The sequence below is a fragment of the Pinus tabuliformis genome, chromosome Q (genome assembly GCF_031772625.1).
Source record: "Pinus tabuliformis cultivar Carrire ecotype Pingquan chromosome Q, CPIR1, whole genome shotgun sequence".
In the NCBI taxonomy this organism is placed as follows: Eukaryota; Viridiplantae; Streptophyta; class Pinopsida; order Pinales; family Pinaceae; genus Pinus; species Pinus tabuliformis.
In genome coordinates, this window is record NC_142296.1 from 1,358,934,903 (window position 1) to 1,358,948,171 (window position 13,269).

The following is a 13,269-nucleotide window of genomic DNA, read 5'->3' on the forward strand; positions in this document are numbered from 1 at the left end:
AAGACAAGGTCTGCTGCTCCTTCCTTCACAAATTTGGACCTATGAAAACCTTTGTCTTCCACAGAAAATTCAGCTACCAAGAGAGAAAAGATTTGACCAAAAACCAAGACCAGATAAGACCTTATCCTTTCGCTGCCCTCCCGCTCTTCTACACACTCTTTTTCTTGCCTCAGATCTTCTTATAAAAGTTGAACTTCAGTGTGTCCAAAAGAGGTCGAATCCTCTTTCTTTTATAGACCTTTGAGTGGGTGCACAAGCTTTTTCTAGGACGACTCGTAGGGCTGTCCGACCTGATCATTTTCGTGGCTTCTAGACATTTTCATTACATAAAATATATTTGTTTGCTTTGATACATGAGCCCTCCAAGGGACTTAACAGGACTTAACATCATGACTTTGACTTTTGACTCAAGACAGACCTAGAGCACACAATGGGTGATTGACCTATTGACCATTGACCCAAGCATGAAACCCATGCTTTAATAAGTCAATCTTTTTACAATAAAATTTCTTTTCATGAAGACGAAAACTAGTTACATACTTCAACAATTTTATGGGTATATCGAGTGATGTATTTATTAATTTAACACAGCTCGAGGCTTAAACCGACGATGGCACAAAGTAACACACAATCAAACCCAAACCTTTGCAACTACTTTTCAAACCAAATTCAGACCATCAACCATTGCGTTCTTGCCACAAACGAATATGTATGCAACTGAGTCATGGGTTTGAAGCAATGGGCTCGATTTGAGGTGGAAAATTAAAAGGGATTCATAGCAGTTTTAGGGCAAAAATCCATATTAACAAAAGACTGGACAGGGTGTGGGCGTGGAAAACCACAGGTGCCAAATTTTGCAGACACAAGATAAATGGTGGTTCCTTTAGGACATAACTCCGTTGCGCAGGCCAAAGGTGAATGCCTGATGGTCGAACACAGAGCTAGTAGGAAGGAAATCATTTCAACACTTGGCAAGCAGAAACCAGGAGGTGACAATCGCCAATGATAACTGGAGGGGGCGGAGTGAACTAGAGAGAGCGATGTGTTTTATAAAGTGAAAGGACGTGTTGAGGGGTCGCAAGTCAGAAATGTGCCCTAATCTTATCGCATGTGCTGGGTCTAGGGAGGTCACAGGTCACTTTTACAGAGAGCAGTGCCAAAAAACTGTGATTCACAATTGCTATTTGTGACCGAACGGAAGAGTGCTTGCTTCTCAAATCATTTGAAACAATTTTTGTGCATCCTTGTGGATCTCCTCCTTACATTCTTTTAAGAGTCCATCATCTCCAGCATCATCCCGCACCAAGAACTGCCCAGCCTTGTCTGGATGATGTTTAAAAGATGCCTTTTGATATGATTTCTTGATCTCAGCAGCACTACTTGAAGGTTCAACACCCAAGATCAGGTAATAATCTAAAGGGTTCCCCCTTTTCATGTCTTCCTCATATGCATATAGTTGGTGTGATTTCATCAAGTCAGTGAAACCATTGGCAACAACTTCATTGTCTGTAAAAGGTCTCACTTTACCAGTGCAGGAACCTCCAGTATTCAAGGCACCTTTTTCATAATGACCGGGAGAAAAGGCAAAGAAAATTGTTAATCCCTTGTAATCTGGATGGGAAACAATGCCTTTCAATGCAGTTTCTGTGGCAATAGCAAATGCTTAAGCATTTTCAATTTTGCGTTCGTGGCCTTTTTCCCACCATAGCTGTCCACCCACAACATTGTCGTTGTATAGAAAAGCTGCAACATTGTCTTTGTATAGAAAAGCTGCCCTTTTGTAAATCAGTAGCCAGATGATATAACTAAAACATCAAATGTAGTAAGATAATCCATAAATGTTTCATCAATTTTGTGAAGATGCAATTTGGTAAGACCCTCTGTTGCAAATTGGAAGTCTTCTGACGAAGTGTGTACCAGCCATGCAGACCATATGCGGATGACTGTGACAGGCTGAGAACGAAAAAAGCAGCATTGCATTTTACTGTTTCCCCTATTTTGGGGAGTTTCAGCCTGCAACAGTATGCACATCGTTCACTCCATATGATTTCTGGCAATCAAATCACCCACAAAAGCAAGGGTTTTTTCAAGCATTAGTTCCAGAAACTTGTGTGCATCAAATCTTGGCAGATCATAATTCATAGGTTGCCACCTCCAATTTTTCACAATCCTTATCTGGCCTTCCATTACCTTGGCAATTTTGTGCTTGTGTCAATATTGGACAAGAATCACTCTTATATAAAGGCCCAAGAGAATCATGTACCCATTTTCCTTGGAAAAGTTCACACCTTCCTTTATGCTTGGGTGAGACCAAATTTGATAACACTTCTTGAGAATGAAGATCTGCCCTTGCATTCTCAATGCTTACTATGAAGTCATTAGCACTGATATAACCTTCATACTGCCACAGTACTAAGTAGGCTTCCATTGTATCCAATAGCTGACAAAGCTGGAGCAGATTCATGTGGGCAGAAAGCTGAAGAATGAACAACATCTATGCTTCCTTCTAGAAGATGAAGGACAACACAGTATTCATACCTGCAAGATGGGTAAAAACCATAATGAATACTGGTGGAGACAGATCAAGAGAAGTTAATCCATGTGAAACCAAAACCAGAGCAAGGCTAAAGATTTTGTAAGGTTGCTTGACTGCATGAGCTGTAGACCATAATGAATTTATGTAAAATGAATGCGAGGACGAGGAGTAGCATGCATAGTTTGATGCAAGCATGATCAACCCTGGCCTTTGGTGATAGCTAGGCAAGTGATATGACAGGAAAGATCCATGAAAACCTTGAAAAGATAAAGGGGGACCCAAACTTTAGGTGTACAGGCTAGAATATCGGGTGGTGTTGTAGCAGCTACAACACTGTATTACCTCCTGCATCTGTACAAAAGATAAGTCCAATCATCCAAGTATGAAGTTTGAACCTTATAAGAACTTGAGAACACCATGCACTGTGACCAAAATGTGTGAACTAAGCCATCCAACCAAGTCGCCAATATATGTATGTCCTGGTACAATGCTGCTGAAAGAATGCCAATGAAAATACAAGTTGGATTTTGCATTTTCCACTGGTAACAATCTGAACAATGGAAGGCAGATAAGTTTGAAAATTTGATGATGATTTCAAAAAAAGATTATGTCATTACTTGATGAACATTTTCATAGAAACTCAAATCTTAACATTGACCTGTGGGAGGGGAGTTCTTACTATCCCAGCTACTATTTTAATGACTATAGTGAGTATAAATTATCATACTTAATTTTGAGTTAGAGGGTGAGAGGACATAAAAAAGGAGCCTTTTAGCCCTTGCATGTTGCCATTAAGTGCAAGGGTGCTGATGATCTCTTGAACATCCACAGGTACTCCAATCATCTGTTGGGTGTCTCCACATACTCCCATTATCTGCATCTGCATCTGCATCCTTTCACTCAATGGCAGAATGCAGGGGCTAAAATTGTCATTTTTTAATGCGCTACTTATGCAAAATGATTGTGTAGATAAACATTTATGGTAGATAGACGGTTACTCTATTCTATGTCACATGCTTTAAATTGTTTTTCCTGCAGTTTAAATTGTATGGCTAGAATTATAGAAAATACTGGCCATGAATCTCAGTTCAAGATCTTGGGAAGCATTATATATTCCTAAGTGATTATGTTCAATTTAGGGGAAAATGGAGACTGTGTTTATATTTTAATTCTCTAAAGACATTATATTGACCTGTTTTATCCACAGTTGTGTCAGGTAACTTTACCATTCATCAGAAAATGATTGTATGCATATCTTTGTTAAATAAAAGTGTTAACAATAGAAGGGGATTATGAATCAATTGATAAAATCGTTTTCTATATTCATCTTTTGCAGACCTTTGGTAGAACTCCTTTAACTGTTGTTAGCCCCAAGAAGACGTTGGAAGGGGCATTTGCTGGCTTTAGTGCTTCTGTCGCAGTTACAATTGTACTTTCCAAAGTTTTCAATTGGCCTACATCGTTCTTAAGGTATCTTTTTCTTTTAGGTTGAACAGGGTACTATAGCCTTTCATGTTAAGCTTTACACATGTTTGTAGTAGAACTTGAATACAATCTGAAATCGATATAGCAGAGTTTTGTGAAGAAATATCATTGCTGCTCATATGCTTGACTGTGGGAGATTATTACTTTTCACTTGAAAACTAGTTCAGTGATCAGCAGGTTGTCCACAAGGAAAGAAAATAAAATGCACTCAAACCTAATCCTCATGGTTATAATGGAAAATTAAAGATGGTATTCATGCAAGTTTTGTAGACATGGTAATTTCTCAATTTTATATCTTAAGCCATTAGAAGCTCATAGATGAAAAACTGCTGAAAATTGCCAACATTGTGATAAATTGTGCTGTTAAACACTCAATGAAAAATTGCTGAAATTCAAAAGCCATAACTGCTAATATTAAATTCTTTGAAATAAAAGTTCATGTTCCCCTTTATCTTTACTTTTCTATCCTTATCATTACCAATAATAGTTCATGATGTTTGAGAGCGATTCTAACCTCATTGGACTTCATACAATGAAAGTAGAATTCCATATCCCATTCAGAATGTTAGGAATAAAATATATATAAATAATATAAAGATAAGTAATGAGGATAATTGTATTAATGATTAGTTAATTTGAAGAGGCATGTCTAAATGGGACATGACTTTCCATGAAGAGGCACATGCCTAATATATAAGCAGGCCCCTCACTCTCATTGTATCATCATTCTTATTCATATATTCTAATATATAATCTTGTATCTCAATGGAGATCTACATATTCCAAGTCTTTTGGAGTATTTAAGCTAGAACTAACTTTGTTCGCTTGATTTGGTATCAGAGCAGTTCGATCTTTTGGCCGCTTCATCGCTGCACAAAGTGTGAAAATTTCTGAATCTAGACACAAAAATCCGATTGCAGTTACTGGTTTAGCATCTCTTACTTGTTATTTTATTCAACCAGTTATTTAATTTATAAACATTGATGAAAAACACTATTGCAGACTACCCTGACATACATTTCATGAACTAAAACAATAGATGAGACAAACACACAAGGGACACCGTTATTTTTGGACAACACGTCCCCAGAAAAACCCAATGCAGGAAAACCGATGCAACAGATAGAGGGTTTGTATTATTAAGCAAGCATAATCTGAGTACAACAGGTTGCCTCTCACACCGGCTAACCTTACAGAGAAATCACGACAACAAGAAATACATACGAGGGTTTACCTCATTCTCCAAGTCACAACTGATCCACTGAGTGGCTTGACTCCGACAAACACTACGAAATCCTAGCGCAATCACTGCTTGGGCCAGCGTCTTGCCTCTAGGAGACTGCGTCACCCCTTCTGCTGGATCGATTTGCTGGAGGAAGACTGATGTACAACCCTCTTGGCTCAGAACCTCGCTTCTCCAGCAAAATCTCAGACTTATAACAAATACTCTGCATTGCCACTGCAATGGACCCTCTTGGCCTGCGTCAGCACTGCGTGAGCCCCTTCCTGGGTTGCGTAGGCCTCTACGCTACCTCTCTGATGCTACTGCTGCCTCTCTGCTCGGTACTCTTTGGCTCGAAATTCCTTTCCGATCCAAATGTCTGCTTCTGTAATATCCCATGTCAGGAATATACCCTAAACACAAGCAAACTCCAACCAGAGATGGATTGGGAGGGCATTTACCGGATATGTTGCCTCTAAAAAGAGGACGAGATCCGGAGGCTACTTGGCCCTTTCTAGACTCTGTCTAAGAGTATAATAGAAACACACAAGTGGTATAATAGTCGAGAATGCTCATAGAGATACAAGTAACAATGATACTATATATATCAAATAAACCATAAACAGATACACAAGAAATGCAGGGAGAATGCTAAGCCATTTTATTATACTGGAGTAATAAAATGAGTACAGGAGGTGATCAGGAAGATGGCACCTCCACTTGCACAAGGCAAGTGAAGAAATACACTCAGAATAGCAAAGGAATGGCCCCTCTTTGATCTGTGTCCAAGCTGTTGGGAACACTGCTGCGCTGTTGCTGTTGCTAGAAATCAAACAAGGATTCGGGACTGCTCCCCTCCTCAGAAAACGCTGAAACTTTGGAATCGGACTCTACTCAAGAAACCCAGAAAAACCCAGAAAGCTTTCCTGGAATGACCGACCCCCGAAAATCACCCCCTTGGGGTTCTTCGCAGTTCCTCACTGCTATGCGCTGCCACTGAATAGAACCCTCTGAAACTCAGCCCAGAACTCTGCCAAACTCCTCCAATATGCAAGAGCTGATCTCTTGCTCAATCCCTCGGCTCAAATCCTCCACAAACCCCCAATCCCGACTGCTCCCAAAAAGAACTGCGTCCCTCTCCCAGTGCTGCGCAGTCCTCCAGAACACTGATAAAACCGCTGCTGAAATGCTGAAGATACTGCTATTGAAATGCCAACGAAAATACCTTGCTCGAGCAGGGACTCGAAGTCCCCCGGGGCTAAGGGTGAGATCTCCAAATGGAGATACTTAATGCACTAAACAGTGCTGCAGACTATCACAAATGCACATAACCGAATGATCAAAATGAGGGGGCTCTTCTCTCTTTTATAGCTTCTGCCTCTCTCAATCCCAATGCTCACCTTCTCTTGCGTGATTCCCCTTTTGCCACGTGTTCCTCCCCTCCTGCGCAGTCCCTCCATGTGTCTGCGTGGGCTCCATTTCTGCGTCCTCCTTTTGGTCCCCTTAGCTCTCCCGTTAAGTCACAATGTTGTGCTACTAGGAAGTGACTTTTATTCTAAAAGTGAGTTATGTCCCCCTTTCTCACTTTTTTTATTTATTTACAAAATAACTATAGAAGGCAAAATTTGGCAAAATCGAATATTCCAATTAGCTGGGGCTAATTAGAAATATTACAGCTTCTGCCGCTCTCACTGCAACTCAGATCACTGGTTCGATTTTCTCAGCAAACCACAACCCAGAAAAATCGAACTGATTTGATCACTTGGTGTATCTCCAATTGACCCTCAAGCCTCCTCTTATACTTTTCTTGTTGATGAATCAACAACTGAGACTAAGTCCCTAATCAACAGTTAAGATTAAAATAGACGTGATCCTCGTCTCTTAGAAGCTTCTCACCCATATTTTTATTAATCCTGATTAATATTTTTATTTTCCTAAGTTTAGACTTAGGAACTCCATTAAAAATATTAACTATTTTAATAACTCACAAACCGAGTGGAATTTCTCCAAACAATTTCTGGGCCTTGGAGATCTCATGTATTCTAGCCCCTCCACAAAATTTCAGAATTAGACACATACAATGCTACCCAAAATCAACACTCCCTCTTAGCGAGGAATGTGCTCTAGCAATACTTCCCAATAGAAGCATCACACTAATCCACTGCATCAATCCTCTGCGTTGCTGATGCTTGGCCCGCGACCCTTCATCCACTGCACCGCTGCATCCTGTACTGCTGCCCATGACACTGCCACTGTCATTGCTGCATCTGTACTGCAACTCCCTCTCAATATGCAGCATCATGCTACCCATTACACTGCCATTGATAACTGCTGCACTGCAACTCAGTTGCTGAGAAGTAAGCAACTGAAAAGCCACCCAAAAGCTGACATGTTGGTCACCTTGGATACCTCGTGATGTTGAAGCTACCTCTGCTACTAATCTGTGCTGACCCTTTGCTGCTACTGCGCTGCTGCAATCTGCTCTGTGCCTCTTGCACTACTGCAACCTCCACCGCACTGCTTCAGACTCTGGCACTCTAGCTCTGCCACTGTTGCTCCATCATCCCTCGCACCAACTGACTCTTGTCATTCTGCTACAGTCATTAAGGGCTCCCGCAGTCGTATGTGATCCAGGAGTTTGGGCACCTCAAGGATCCTGCCCTTGTGTAGTCCTCCCGACTATAGCTCTATGTCGCCCCACCTGTTCTCCAGAGATGCATCAACACTCATGGTGCAATCCTCGTCATCATACTCCTCGTCAGCTTTCACTGGAGTAGCCTTTGAGTCAGACTTCTCTTCCTTGCCCTTCTTCCGAGGGCATTTAATGGCGAAATGTCCTAGTTCCCCACCTCTGAAGCATATGACTTTGGTTATGTCTTTCCTTTTCCTCTTCTGTTGCCCTGGCTGTCCCGCTGATGCGAGAGCTACATCCTCCTCTTCCTCCTTCTTGACTCCGACTCCTTTACCGCTACTTTCTACCTTGGTTAACCGCCTGATCTCTTCCTGTCGAAGAGCTGCCCACATCTCCTCCCAACTAGGAGAGAAGCCCTACCCAAGATGCTCTGGACAAAGGTCTCCCAGTCTTCAGTGACTGCATTCAGGGCAGTCCTGACCATGAACTCAGGATTTGGTGTAGACCCCACGGAAGTCAGCTGGTCTCGAATCCCTTGCAACCTGAGAAGGAAGGGATCGATTTCTTCTCCCTTTTGCATCTGATACTGTCTTAGCTGGTTCTCAAGCAACATCTTCTGTTGGACGGAAGTTCCCTCATACAAGGTGGTCAAGGCCTCCCACATCTCCCTTGTTGTTTCCTTTTCAGCAATATGTGGGACCACATGATCCTTGACCCCGTCCAAGATCATGCACTTCACCTTTGCTTGAGCCTCCTCGTATTTCTTGAGAGGATCAACATCGACTGGTACAACCACCACTTTCAAGGCATAATCCTTGATGCGATTCTTGTCCAAGACTGCCAGGATCCTGGCCTTCCAGATGACAAAGTTGGATGCTCCATCCAATTTGTCCTGATCCCTCAGTCCATTAATTGCCATCTCTGCTCAAACAAGTATAGAACATGTTCTATTCTCCCTCTCTCGCTGCTGCCCCAACAAGGCTCGGATCTGGATTTCTTTGGCGCTAGAAATCCTCTAAGGAACAAGTTTCTTTTAGACTCCCTCTGAGTTGTGATTTCCTTCACGGAAATCCTCCTGCCAAATAATGTCGAATCACCCCTTCTCCAATCCTCCTTTGTTGCTGCTCAGCAACTCGGACCTAGACTTCTTTGGCAAGAAATCCGTTAACGCAGTGACTCCCTCTACCTCAGCTTCGTGTCCACATACACTGTTCTGCAACAACAAAAACAACGTCCCACCAACACCACAGATCTAATCTGCACTGCTCCATTTGCCTTGACAACTGACTGTTCTGAGTCCCTCAGGGTCTGCGCTGTCCCAGAGTGCCGACGTAGTCACTGTGTGAGCTCCTCTCGGCTACTGCGTCTCCTCCTCTTGGCTTAGAAAGCTGACGCAGGCACTGCGTGAACCTCTGCGTCATCTTTTCTGCACTGCGTCACCTTTTCTGCACTGCGTCACCCTTCCTCTGTGTTCTGTGGCTCTGGAACAACGCTGCCACTTAGGACAACTACCTCTCTACATTAGATTTGCTGGATCTCTCGGCTGATGGCTTCAGTATCCTATGATCTGCAATGCTCCGATACCATGTGAAAATTTCTGCATCTAGACACATAAATCCTACTGTAGTTACTGGTTTAACATCTCCTACTTGTTATTTCATTCAACAAGTTATTTAATTTATAAACAATGATGAAAAACACTATGGCAGACTACACTGACATACAGATCATAAACTAAAACAATAGATGAAACAAACACACAAGGGACACCGTTATTTTTGGACAACATGTCCCCGAAAAAACCCAATGCGGGAAAATCAATGCAGTAGATAGAGGGTTTGTATTATTAAGCAAACATAATCTGAGTACAACAGGTTGCCTCTCACACCGGCTAACCTTTCAGAGAAATCATGACAACAAAAAATACATACGATGGTTTACCTCGTTCTCCAAGTCACAACTAATCCACTGAGTGGCCTGACTCCGACAAACACTGCGAAATCCCAGCGCAATCATTGCTTGGGCCAACGTCTTTCCTCTAGGAGACTGTGTCACCCCTTTTGCTAGATCGATTTGTTGGAGGAAGACTGCTATTTAGCCCTCCCGGCTCAGAACCTCGCTTGTCCGACAAAATCTTAGACTTCTGATGAATACTCTGCACTGCCATTGGAAGAGACCCTCTTGGCCCGCGTCAGCACTACATGAGCCCCTTCCTGGGCTGCGTAGGCTTTTGCGCTGCCTCTCTGATGCTACTGTTTCCTCTCTGCCCCGTACTCTTTTGCTCGGAACTCCTTTCTGATCAAAATCTCTGCTTCTGCCCCTCATTGCAACTCAGATCACTGGTTAGATTTTCTCAGCAAACCACGCCCCAGAAAAAATGAACTAATTTGATCACTTGGTGTATCTCCAATTGACCCTCAAGCCTCCTCTTATACTTTTCCTGTTGATGAATCAACGACCGAGATTAAGTCCCTAATCAACAACCGAGATTAAGTCCCTAATCAACTGTTAAGATTAAAACAGACTTGATCCTCGTCTCTTAGAAGCTTCTCATCCATATTTTTATTAATATCCATTAATATTTTAATTTTCCAAAGTTTAGACTTAAGAACCCCATTAAAAATATTAATTATTTTAATAACTCGCAAACTGATTGGAATTTCTCCAAACGATTTCTGGGTCTTGGAGATCTCATGTATTTTAGCCCCTCCACAAAATTTCGGAGCTAGAGCACATCTGATTCTACCCAAAATCAACACAAAGTTCGTTCTCCGATCTAGGTCTGTGGCCTTTGAAATTCTTCAACTTTGTCACCGTTGAAGCGTTTCGCTACTAGCTTTTGGAGAGTCTCCAATTCGCTAGTTGGCCTTTGGCCATAATTTTTTTTTATTAATCTAAAAAAATAAAAATAAGATATATATAAGGTCAAAAGAGAGTGTCAAATTGGAAAAAAAAAAATTGAAAGATATTAAAAAAAATCAAAGAAAAAGAATATATAAAAAAAAGCAAAAAAAGCAAAAAAAGCAAAAAAATAAAAATAAAAAGTAGAGTCTAAAAAAAGGAGAAGGAAGAATAACAAAAAAGTTAAAAAATGAAAAAATAAAAAAGCGACTGCATAACCTTATCATCCATTACCATTGATGATCGTCCAACGACCAGTGTTCTCACTGTTGCCGTTTGAATAAACCCTAGCCGCCATGTAAAAAGGATAGGTAGCCATGTTTCCTTGTCGCCGCTCCTCACTAATCTTAGCCCACACTGCGGCCAAGTCTGCGCCTGGAACAGAGTCCGTTGAGCTCCGCTGCTGCATTCGCTGTACCCATTTGATCGTCTTTCATCCCTCCGACCTCCGTTACTTCCGCCCCACAACCTTCTCCGTCTGTCCTGCTCTGTTTGTCTTCAACCAACGTTACCCTTTCCAACAGTCAACTTAAAACGCAGTCCTCCCCATCGTCTGGCCATCGAGCCTCCATCCAACTGAGCGTATCAACCTTTTATCGCTGCTTTGTTTCATTTTCTGCAAGCCGCACCTCACAACAATTGTCTGCCCTTAGTGTCATCAAACTACCACTGCTCACTAGCAATCGTACCACGGGCTCCAATTAATTTAACGTACGATCGCGTCCATATTGTTTGGTGCAATTGTCAGTTGATTAAATCGACCCATTTTAATGAGTGCATAAGATATTAAATCCAACCATTTTAATTATAATTTTAAGTGAAAGTCAAGATAGATTAAAAGTATACATATTTTTTTATTGAATAAAAAATTATTGTCTTGAAATTGCAAAATAAAGGGGTAAAAGACAATAAAGGTGCAAAAGAAAGAGGGGTGATATACTAATGCCCCTTATAAGGTTGTCAACATATATTCAAATTACATTTACAGAATTTAAATAAAATAAAAGAAAAAGAGTGTTTTTAAAATAAAAATAAAAAAATCCACAATTAAAAGTTCCCACTGTCAGTGATAGATTTTTAAAGGGGTTGAAGAATTAATAAAAGTTAAAGAGGTTACGCTTATACCCTAGGGCTTGTCCCGAGAAAGTAAAATGGAGACTAGTAATGAAATATTTCCTAAAACCTTTAGTAAATGTGTTGATACATTTTTTAAAATCAAAGGATCACTCGCAGGAAGGGATATCATAATCTATATTAGTCCCACTGAAAGAAATAATTATGTTAGTTCTAAATGTGCTAACCAATTAGTGATTCCTGAATCAAATATAGTTGAAACGAATTTTGTTGACACAGTTGACAAACAATACGACATAAACAATCTACACTTAAGTATTGGAGATTATACTTTTACTTCGTAATTCACCGTGAAAACCTTATTTTTTGACGATAGTGACATGGTTTTGGGCTCACCTTGAATGGAAACTCTAGGGTCCTTTATTCTAAATACAATTTTTTTTTGACATTTTCCCACAAAAAGAAAAAAATAACGCTACAAGATGTTACTTTGAAGCTAGATTCAGTGACGCCAAGAGACATACAATAAATCTCAAAAGTAATTCTTCAAGAAAGTAAAAAGGCGATACAAAATATGCAAAAGGAGGTTGAAAAAATCACCATTGATAGGAATGAGGAAGTTTCTCGACTTAGAGACCACAGTGAAAAATTACAAACGCAAATTAAGAAGCTTAAGAAGGATAAGAAGTTTTTGGAAAACAAGGGGCAACAACTTGTTGAAAAGGAAGTGTCGAAATTTTCAAATGTAGAAATTCAAGTTGAAGAAAAAGCGAACATCGATCTGGTGAATATGACAACTCAAGAAGACAAGTCAGTTGAAGAAACGACACACTTAGATGTCGAAGTTCAAATGATAAACATCCCAAGTGAAGGTTCTATAGCCAACTCAACAACATCGTCACCTGAAGTAAATAAAAAAATTTCCACACTTAATAAGGGAATGTCAAACCAAAAATGTTCCCTATCGACATCTGAATCATGAGAGTAGACAACTCAACCATGCTATGTTTCGGGACCATTCGGAACAAAAACAACAAACTTTTGTTCAGAAGGATATTGAAGTGTGCACAATTCAGTGCAGTGATAATGATTCATCACAAGTTTCTAGTGATTGAAAGATTTCACAAAAGATTAATCTAGGATGGTGTGATCCCTTCTCAGTGCGACAATTTTGTTTGTCACTTAGAAGATCATATCAACTTGTATCAACAAAGATGACAGCGCTGAAAAGAGAAGACATTCAAAACCGAAAAACAAGCTCTGAGGACAAAGCTTTTTTGAGGAGGAAGGCAATGTTATGAATAAAATATATATAAATAATATAGATATAAGTAATGAGGATAATTGTATTAATGATTATTTAATTAGTGATTAGGTTGAAAGGGCATGTCTAAGTGGGACATGACTTTCCATGATGAG

General features: G+C 40.5%; 1 protein-coding gene and 1 pseudogene across 2 annotated transcripts in view; one reads left to right on the plus strand and one right to left on the minus strand.

Moving 5' to 3' along the window:
- The window catches only part of LOC149224965 (phosphatidate cytidylyltransferase 4, chloroplastic-like), a 231,248-nt gene that overhangs the window by 75,526 nt on the left and 142,453 nt on the right, over positions 1–13,269 (plus strand). For both annotated transcript variants that reach the window (XM_089386366.1, XM_089386365.1), the window contains one exon: positions 3,873–4,006. In XM_089386366.1, coding sequence (XP_089242492.1) covers positions 3,873–4,006 — 134 coding nt within the window. The remainder of the gene's footprint in view (positions 1–3,872; positions 4,007–13,269) is intronic.
- Positions 1,214–2,428, minus strand: LOC149224966 (protein YLS7 pseudogene; annotated as a pseudogene).